The sequence below is a fragment of the Neomonachus schauinslandi genome, chromosome 4 (assembly GCF_002201575.2).
Source record: "Neomonachus schauinslandi chromosome 4, ASM220157v2, whole genome shotgun sequence".
NCBI lineage: Eukaryota > Metazoa > Chordata > Mammalia > Carnivora > Phocidae > Neomonachus > Neomonachus schauinslandi.
The window spans coordinates 4,210,142-4,219,719 of record NC_058406.1 but is presented as its reverse complement, the minus strand read 5'-3'; the positions used below and the strand labels follow the sequence as shown (position 1 = coordinate 4,219,719).

The following is a 9,578-nucleotide window of genomic DNA, read 5'->3' as shown; positions in this document are numbered from 1 at the left end:
CCCCACCCCCGGCGTGGCCCTGCCCGCCTCTGCGGTCAGGTGGAGCCGCAGCGCCTCGTGTAGTCCTGGATGGAGGCCTGGAAGTGCTCGGTGCTGTTGAGATCTGGGCGGCACAGGATCACGTAGCACTTGGGGAGGAAACACCCGCTGAAGCCGCCACTCAGGCTGCTCAGCGCCGCCAGCACGTTGACCGCGGGCAGGTACTTGGCCTGGTAGACGCTGGCCGTGGTGAAGAAGCCAATCCAGGACACGAAGTTGAGGAGCAGACTGAAGGTGACGCATTCGGCCTCGTTGTAGTTCTCTGGCAGGTCCTTGCCCAGGTAGCTGCAGTCCAAGGCGCTGGCGGACAGGAGGCCGTTGTAGACGAAAGCCAACATGAAGCCCAGGGAGTTGGCCTCCGTGCAATCAAGCACCACCTGCTGAGGGAAGCGCTGGTATTCCCTGGTGGGCCGTGGGGTCCACACCATGAGCCAAGTTAGACAGATGAGCAGCTGGGCCATTGAGCTGATGACCACAAATAGGCTGGGACCATGGTTTTGGGCCCAGGCATGGTAGAAGGTGGGTACCTTGGCAGAAAACTTGAAGATGAAGACCAGCTGGAAGGAGCGGGTTGTCAGGCAGGACAGGAAGATGGCAAAACCGAGGGCAAAGAGGCCTTGGCGCAGCAAGCATGTGGGCAGGGTGGGCTCCCCAAAAAAGCCATAGAGCCCACAGCTGCCCCCTGCCAGGGAGCCCAGCATGAAGAAGCACAGCCTGCCCCCAGCTGACCTCACCACAGGGGTGTCTAAGTGCCAGGCAAACAGGCCAGCAGTCCCAGCCAGCAGCAGCAACAGCAGCGTATTAGCTGCCAACAGCACCCAAGAGATAGGGTCATGCCAAGTCAAAAACACCACGGTGCGTGGGAAGCAGGTTTCACTTCCCTCGGGTGCCCATTCTTCTTTCCCACAAGGCTGGCAGCTGTGGAGATCTGGAAGGAAAGGCAGAAGGCTCCTGAGAGCTAGATGAGCAGAGCAGGAATGAGGAAGGGAGGCCACGCAGACCTGCAAGGTGCTGGGAGGGCTACACCACAGGAGCTGGGTGCCTCTGGGCACGGTGAGATGGGGGTAGCCCTGAGTGGGATCCCGAGGCCAAGTGTTTCCTCAAGATGCCTGTATGAATTACAGATTCTGGAGACGCTTGGGTAGGTTCTGTATGGCTCATGATCCCTTGGGCTTGCAAACCAAGAGGTCCTTAGGGAAGGCCTTACTCTGGTGACTCTGCCCGCATGCCAGTGAGGCTATGATCCAATAGGAACAGTCAGCCCTGAAGGAAGGGCATTTTCATTTCTCCCCAGCACTTCCCTTAACCAAATCCACCTTCCTGTGCTGCCACTCTGTGGTTTCTCTGACTCTAAGAACAGAAGAGATGCATTCCCATGGCCACAGAGATAGTAAAAGGAAAGAATGTGGCTCATGGAGTCCAACTCTGGGCTGAGCCCTTAGCTACCCCAATTTGCTCTCTGATCTTGACCTTGCGTCACTGGGTATGTTGTTTTTTCAGCTGCAGATACAATAGTATCTGCATTCAGGCCAAGCTGTTCAAGGTGCTGGCTGTCTTTGGCATGGTCAATAGAAGGGACTTCACACAGATAGCGTGGGAGAGTACAAGGGAACATAGCTACATCTGTTTGCATAAAAACGTTGAATTTAGAATAAAATTGCCCCCGTAGGAATTGGGCTGGGAGCTCTCTAGTAAAAGACATAGTGGGTCTGAGGATTTCAACTGGTTGTTTCTGCTTCCTCAGAATTCAGTCTGGCGGCAGGTATTCTCCAACCTGTACCTAACTGCAGCGAAGTGAGCAAGGCCCTGGTTCTGCACATGTGTGGCCCAAGGGGGATCCCCTCATCTGCTCTGTGGACCTTAGGAGTGCCCAGTCATTCGCCCACTCACTTGGTCACTCACCACTCTTGAGGAAGGTCCCGGCCTCACAGGGCACACACTCAAATCAACAGTGGTGGAAACCCACGATGACTCGCTGGTGTCCTTCAAGACAGTCGCTGGAGCACACAGACTTAGGCACCTGCAAGAAGCCACAGGTGTTCTGTAACCACATGGAGTGGCTCAAGTCGAGGGATGCTCACATGGAATGGGAAACAATCTCTGTACATCTGCTTTCACAGCTCTCTCCCAGGGCACAGCCCCTGGTTTCATAAACCTGCAGCAGCCGGCCATCTGGGTGCTGCCCGGGAAGCTGGATAGGGCCATGTTGGCCTGGTACCTGGGATCCCCCTCCTGCTCGTCCACAGTATCCTCAGGCACCAGGCTATCCATAAGGCAGTCCCCTTGTGAGTGACCATGTCTCTGTTACCTTGTTGTCCTTTCCGTGCCACCGGATTTTGGTTTTATTTATGTCCAGCTGAACTGGAGGCCACGTGGAAGAACCGATGACCCTAAAGTTCCACTTGGGGCCACTCCAGTCCCAAGCAATTATGTCATAGCCGCTGAGGGGGTCCCCGTTGTCATTAAATACCACAGTATCGCTGTGTAGAAGGAAATTCACTTTGCGGATCTGCTCCAGAAGCTGAAATAAACAGGGACCAGGGAGCTGCCATAGATGAAAAAGGCTGTTCCTCCTCAACCGCCCAGACCTGGAAGGCTCAGGAAGCAAGTGCCTGGGGCCTTGTGCTTCTATTTAGGTGGTTTCAGTCCATCTGGAAATTCAGAGCCCTCCTTCCCCTCCAAGGAAGCCCCTCAACCCTCCCAACTAGCCTCCTGAGAGGAAGCTTCTTCTTTTATTTTTTTTTTTAGGATTTTATTTATTTATTTGACAGAGAGAGACAGCGAGAGAGGGAACACAAGCAGGGGGAGTGGGAGAGGGAGAAGCAGGCTTCCCACCAAGCAGGGAGCCCGATGCGGGGCTCAATCCCAGGACCCTGGGATCAAGACCTGAGCTGAAGGCAGACGCTTAATGACTGAGCCCCCTGAGAGGAGTCTTCTAACGAAGGACCCCTTTACAGTGATTTTTAGTCCTGGATCTGAAGCATGGTGAGTGGGAGGGGCTCAGGTTCAGAGAAGTGAAACCTAAGAGAGGGGATCAGCCCTCTGATCGGTAACCTTTGTCCCGCACTCATAGCACTTAGTTGGCCAGAAAGTAATCACTCTGCTTGCCTCAGGAAAGCACCCCCTTTCAGGGTGCCAGGGGCTGGTCTACCTTACCTGCCAGGGATAGACTCGGTCTCTGGAACCGGCTCCGGAGGCACAGCCCAGGAGCTGGTGGAGGCCATGGGCCACTGTGTAGACAGCCCGGTAGGCGTTGTAGGCAGAGCTCATGGAGAATGCTCCAAGCGTGGGCATCTGCTGTGTCGTGAAAGCCAGACACACTCTGCAGAGTTGGTTGCTGCTGCACCAGGAGCCCCTGGAGCAAGGCCCATGGGCCCCCTTATCTGCCTGGACATAGGCCTCTTCAAACTCCTTCAGGCCAGGGACAAGCCGCTGCTGGATGGCCACGCCCAGCACTGTGCCAATGCCCCAGATCCCGGGCAAGCTGCTGATGTGTTTGGAGATGGCCCAGTCCTCTGAGGTGATCCACACCTTGCCAGTCAGGTTGGCCAGCACCACGGACTCGAAGAACACCCTGGCCAGCTGCCTGCTGGAGAAAATGACCACCACGGTGGTCCTAGCTCGGGCCAGGTGGTGCATCATGCTCTGCATCCTCTTATTCCCCGGGCAGGCAGAGAAGGAAGGGTATGATGTCTTTGAAGGCAATGCAGATGCCCTGCTGAGTGGCCTGCTCCTCCAGTGCCTGCACCCCCAGCTGCCCGTAGTCATCGTTGCTGCCCACCAGTGAGATCCAGACCCACCCAAACCTCTGCAGCAGCAGCACTGTGATCTCCACCTGGTGCTTATCGCTGGGGATGGTGCACAGAAAAGAGGGGTACTACCGCTTCACTCCGAGCATCACACTGCTGGCCTCGTAGCTGATCTGCGGGGGTTCAGCAAGTTCAGTGGCATCAGTCCCAACTCAGGGCCCCCCCACTTCTGGCCCTTTGCTGGGCATGGGGACCCAGGGAGGAGGGACACCTGATCCCTGCCCTGGCCCTCAAGGAGAGCCCTACTGGACGTAGGAGGCTGACAACGTACATCTGGAGAAGAGGCAGAAACCCAAGGGGAGGTTCTGAGAGAGGAAGGGGAAAGGAACAAAAGCAGCACTGAGTGAGTGAAATGACGCAGGAGGTCATATGTGGATACCCATGCCAGAAGAAGGAGCACAAAAGTAGGTGTGTCTTGGGCGCCTGGGTGGCTCAGTTGGTTAAGCGACTGCGTTCGGCTCAGGTCATGATCCTGGAGTCCCGGGATCGAGTCCCGCATCGGGCTCCCTGCTCGGCAGGGAGTCTGCTTCTCCCTCTGACCCTCCCCCCTCTCATGCTCTCTGTCTCTCATTCTCTCTGTCTCAAATAAATAAATAAAATCTTTAAAAAAAAAAAAAGTAGGTGTGTCTGGTCAGAGCAGGAGGCCTTAAATGTCATGCTCAGAGACTTGGTCTTTATCTGTAGGCCATGGGGAGCCTCTAAATGTTTAGGCAGAGAAGTGATATGCTATGACTTGTATTTTAGGAGTGTATCTCTGATTTCAGTGAGGAACATGTTAGAAAAGGCTCAAGACCAGAGTCAGGGAGAACCCCTAGAAGGCTGATGGAATCATCTAGATGAGAGAGCTTGGTGGTCTGAGTTAGAGCTGTGGCAGTGAAGATGGAGAAGAGCGGGTTGACTGGGCAGCATTTAGAAGGTAAAAGCAGAGGCCATGGTGATGGGCTAACTGTGGGGGTGGGGGGCAGAGGAACATGGGTAGGCCTGCCAGGTTCCTGGCTTGAGTATAGAGGCAGGTGGGCAGGAGGGTGGATGCAGGAAGAAAAGAGACTCCAGTTGTCTAGGGAGGTAAGCTCAGTTTGGGGCCTGTTGGGTTCATGCAGTGGAGACCCTGGATGAACATCCAGAAAGGAGGCTCAGAGCTTAGAACACAGGACAGAAGCTAGAGAACAGGAAATTGAGCCATGGGGTTCATGGCCTGTGTAGGGGTTCTGAATGAATTGCCCCAAGATACACCACTTTGGCATGTGGGTTAATTTCCAGTTGGAAATAATTAAGGCACAAAAGACTCCGGAGGAAACGTTGACCTTTCCCCTAATGCCTAAAAGAATTTAGATAGCTGACCTGCTCCAGGTTAGGGAACTGTCATCATAGATAACTAGAGTATAATAGGAACTAGGTGTGGTGGGCAGGGGGGATCTTAGCAAAGTCCAATTTGTTAAAATTCCTCTCTATGTCCCATTGTTTCTGGATGGCCTGGCAAACATTTGTTTACTAAACATTTACTCTCTTATCTCTTCCTGTGAATTGTCTTCCTCTCCTTTGAAGTCCCAGACACCATACCAGCTTTTCCTTAGTTCAGAATAGCATATAAGCCTCATTTTGCCTGTATTTGAACCTCTCATGTTTATGTGGATTCCCTATTCGTATGTAATCTTGACTTTCTCCTGTTAATCTGTCTCATGTCAATGTTTAGACCAGCCAGAAGAATCTTGAAGAGTAGAGGAAATTTTTTACTCCCAACACCTGCCTGGGAAAGGGAGCATCCTGTACTCTGGGAATCATCCACCTTTTCAGAAGAGGTGGGGAAGAGATTCTCTAAAGGAGACTGAGGAGGAAGAGGAGGGGCCATAAGTGAGAGCGGGCAGGTCATAAATGCTGAGGAAAGAATGTCACTGAAGGACTGTCGGGAATGTCACAGAGTTGTCATGTCAGGTAAAAGGGGCTGAGAAGCATTTGTTGGATTTGGAGACCTAGAAAGCCCTCCAGATCACAAGAGCAGGAGTGGTGGGACAGCAGCCAGGGCAGGGGGTTGAGAAGCAAATGACAAGAGGGAGAAGCAAACAAGACTAAAGGGCTCTGCAGGTAAGTTTTCATGGAAAGCGGGCAGAGGGAGGACCGTGCTGGGAGCAGGGGTGCCTGGAAGATGGGGAGGGATAAGGTTAGCTTACAGGTGGAGGAGGAAGCCTAGGAAAGGCTGACAAGCAGAGGAGGGGGTGAGGCCCAGGGGGACAGCACTCTGAGTGGGAGACCACACCTCTGAGCCTGAGCCTGGAAGGCAGGAAGGAAGAAGGAGGGCAGGGGAGAAGTGGAGAAGTCTGTGGGGTGGGACACAAAGGGTGTTCCATTCTTCACAAAGAAGACAGAATGGTGGGAGGAGTGTGAAGGGCAGCAGTTTCAAAGGAGAATGGGTTTTCTCAGGAGCATTGAGGCAAGGAGGTTTGGATGCAGCATTTGGGGAGGAAGAAATGCTGGAGTGGGGACTGCGATGCGGCAGGGCCCCCTGCAATGTGACTCATGAGTGGTGAGCACCCAGGAGATCCAGGGGGCCAGACTGGCCTTGGGGCCCAGTGATTCCTGCCCACCACTCCCAGCCTGCACTGGACTTGCCAGAAGAGGAGACAGCATGGTTGGTGGTGTCAGGTCCAATCACCGCCAGGGCAGCAGGGGAGTAGTGGGCAGGGTTTGCCTGGATCTCAATGTGATGCGTCCCCAGTGTGGAGAGCACGTTTAGTGTGGCATACACGTTGGCTGACTCTGAGCACACGTCGTACAGATGGTACCCCAGGGTGATGTTAGGCAGCAGGGTCATGGAATTGTTGATCTCCTCAATGCCAGTCCTCATGGCCTGGAAGAGGTGGTAGCCATGGCCGTTGAAGCTGTTGGGTCTGTGGAAAAAGCCAAGCTGAGAGCCAAGAAGGGCAAGGCCTTGCTGCAACTCTCTTTGGAGGGTAGAAAGGAAACTCTGAGGTCATCTGTCTAGCCCCCACAACCATGACCTCAATGTGGGCCTGGTACCATACACACAGTTGTGTTAACAGGCCTTTGGGTCAGGGGAGGGGGGACAGGTTGGAGAAACCACATCCCATGCCTTCCTGGATAAGCATATTAGCATTGAAAGCCTGATGAAGTCCTGTATCAGAGACACCTGCTGTATTAGTGTTCTCTAGAGAAACAGAACCAATTGGATATAGAGAGAGAGAAAAAAAAGAGGTTATTTTAAGGAATTGGCTCATGTGATTGTGGGGCTGGCAAGTCTGATGTTTGCAGGGCAGGCTGGAAATTCCCTCAATGGTTGATGCTGCAGTCTTGAGTCTGAAGGCAGAATTCCTTCCTTTTTAGGGGACCTCAATCTTTTCTCTTAAGGTCTTCAACTGTTTGGATGAGGCCCACCCACACAATGGAAAATAAGCTGCTTTACTCACCCTATTGATTTAAATGTTAACCTTCACAGCAACATCTAGACAGGTGTTTGGCCAAACAACTGGGCACCATACCCTAGCCAGGCTGACACAAAAAGTTAACCACACACCTGTTTAACCTTGTTTAACTAGTGCTTCTCACCAGGACACTCATAAATGTAGTGAGCACCTGTGTTCCTCACTGCCTCTCAGGAACTGCTGGCTGGATCCCAACAGGGACATGGTTCAGCTCTGCTTGAAGAGTGTGCAAGCACATTCCACTTTCCAGCCTCTGTGCCTGTTGGAAGGGTCTTCCATCATTTCTTTTTTTTTTTTTTTTTAAGATTTTATTTATTTGACAGAGAGAGACACAGCAAGAGACGGAACACAAGCAGGGGGAGTGGGAGAGGGAGAAGCAGGCTTCCTGCTGAGCAGGGAGCCCGATATGGGGCTCGATCCTAGGACTCTGGGATCATGACCTGAGCCGAAGGCAGACGCCCAATGGCTGAGCCACCCAGGCGCCCCTCTTCCATCATTTCTATCACTTCTGTCTTTAAGTCCCTCAGAGGAAACTCAGTGCCTCCCACCATGACACCTTCTTCAGAAGTGGGTGTCCATGTGTCTCCTCTTCCCCAAATCTTCTCTTCCCAGGCTCCTATCTGTAGCTCTTGGGGCCAGTCTTCATGCACTAGGCTTTCCAGAACCTTCCTCCTGTGTGAATCTCAGATGTGTGTCATGTTTAAGGCATCCTGCCACTGAGTCCCGATCCATCCTCGAGTCTTCCCAAATCTGTGACTTGCACAGATGGCAAACAACTTATCTTCTTTAGGAGAAAAGCAGATGTTTTTCTCTACCGAGACTGTCGACTTCATGAAGGCAAGGCACCAATCTAAGATATCTTTGCTAAGCTCCTAAAGCATCTACTGCTGTTAGCCTTCCCTCTCCTCCTCATGGAAAACCATGCTTGCCATCCGGAGACTCAGGAGTTTGAACCTGGAGAGGAGCAGGGAGGGCACAGAAGCCGGGAAAAGCCATGCTTGCTTAATCCTTGCCACCTCCTTATGTCACAAAGTCTGGAAACAACTGGAATGGGATTACAATACAAAGCACTCTAATAGCCAGGACAAAATAATGTATTACAAAGTGGAACCTGAGCAGAAGTGCCAGGGAAGGTCCAGCCAGGGCTTGAAGGTGGTGACCATAGGATGGGGAGGGACTAGAGGTGGTTCAGGAGGCAGCCCCAGAGGCAGAAAGGGCATGGTCTTCACCAAGGAGGGCAGGCAGAGGTCCTTATATTACCTGTCACAGAGAGTCACCGTGGGCCTGCGTCTCACCCCCGGACAGTGAGAGTGTACAGGGAACAGACCTGCAAGGAGGTAATCCCCAGGGAGGCTGAAGTTGGGAGACAGCTCTGTGTTGCGGCAGCTGAGGGCCCAGCAGCAGGAGAGGGAGAGCTGCAGGCTGACTAGGTGAGCTGCCAGGAGTGCCAGATGGTCCTGTGCCTGGCATGGCCAAGCAGAGCCCTCTGACCAGGTTGGCTGTTTAAATAGAATAGACAGCAGCTGACCAGATGCTTCCCAACTTCATGCCTGTGCCAGGGGTGGGGCTGAAACCCAGTTGTAGGAACCTGGCTGCTTGCCTTGGCCTTCTGGGCCTCTGGTCCTACTCAGGAACTGGGCAGGGGGAAGGCACAAATGCAAACCAGGTGGCAGCCACTGACCCCTCCTCTGCATGGTTGTGGCTTCTGTTCTTGCTCTGGTGCCTGTGGCTTCATCTGGCTCAGAAAGGGAGCCCCCGGGGCGCCTGGCTGGCTCAGTGGGTTAAACAACTGAATCTGGATCTTGGCGCAGGTCTTGATCTCAGGGTCTTGAGTTAAAGCCCCACGCTGGGCTCCACCTTGGGCACGGAGTCTACTTAAAGAAAGAAAGAAAAAGAAAGAAAGGGAGCTCTGGCATTTGGGGGATGATGGTCAGAGGAAGGAGGCAGGGACACAGCTTCTTTGGGGGACAGAATGTGGAGGGGCTGTGGGTTTTGGAGCCTTTTACCCGGGCCTCAGTTTACCAAATGAGACATGGCTTTGAGTTGACCTCCTCCCAGCCTCAGTTTTCGGACACTGAAATTTTGAGAGAATCATTGTCGGTTTGCCTTGTTATCCAGGGTGGCTCCCTTCAGCCCAAAGACAACTGCATGCAAACACAGTATGCAAATAGACAGGTTTTGCTTAAACTGCCAATCCTGGTTCTTTTTCTGCGAGAAAAATTCCAAGTGGATTTCCGGAGAGGTGGCCCAGGACTCAAAGCGGGGTATCTGGCCGGGGTGGGGCTTTTGCATA

At 53.2% G+C, this 9,578-nt stretch overlaps 1 protein-coding gene across 1 annotated transcript in view; it reads right to left on the bottom strand.

The window, feature by feature from the left end:
* Nucleotides 1–35: 35 nt before the first annotated feature.
* The window catches only part of TAS1R1 (taste 1 receptor member 1), a 9,782-nt gene continuing 239 nt past the window's right edge, over nt 36–9,578 (bottom strand). Inside the window, 8 exon segments of the mRNA XM_021684366.1 lie at nt 36–967; nt 1,942–2,059; nt 2,348–2,560; nt 3,196–3,720; nt 3,722–3,961; nt 5,894–5,922; nt 6,456–6,733; nt 8,546–8,748. Coding sequence (XP_021540041.1) covers nt 36–967; nt 1,942–2,059; nt 2,348–2,560; nt 3,196–3,720; nt 3,722–3,961; nt 5,894–5,922; nt 6,456–6,733; nt 8,546–8,748 — 2,538 coding nt within the window.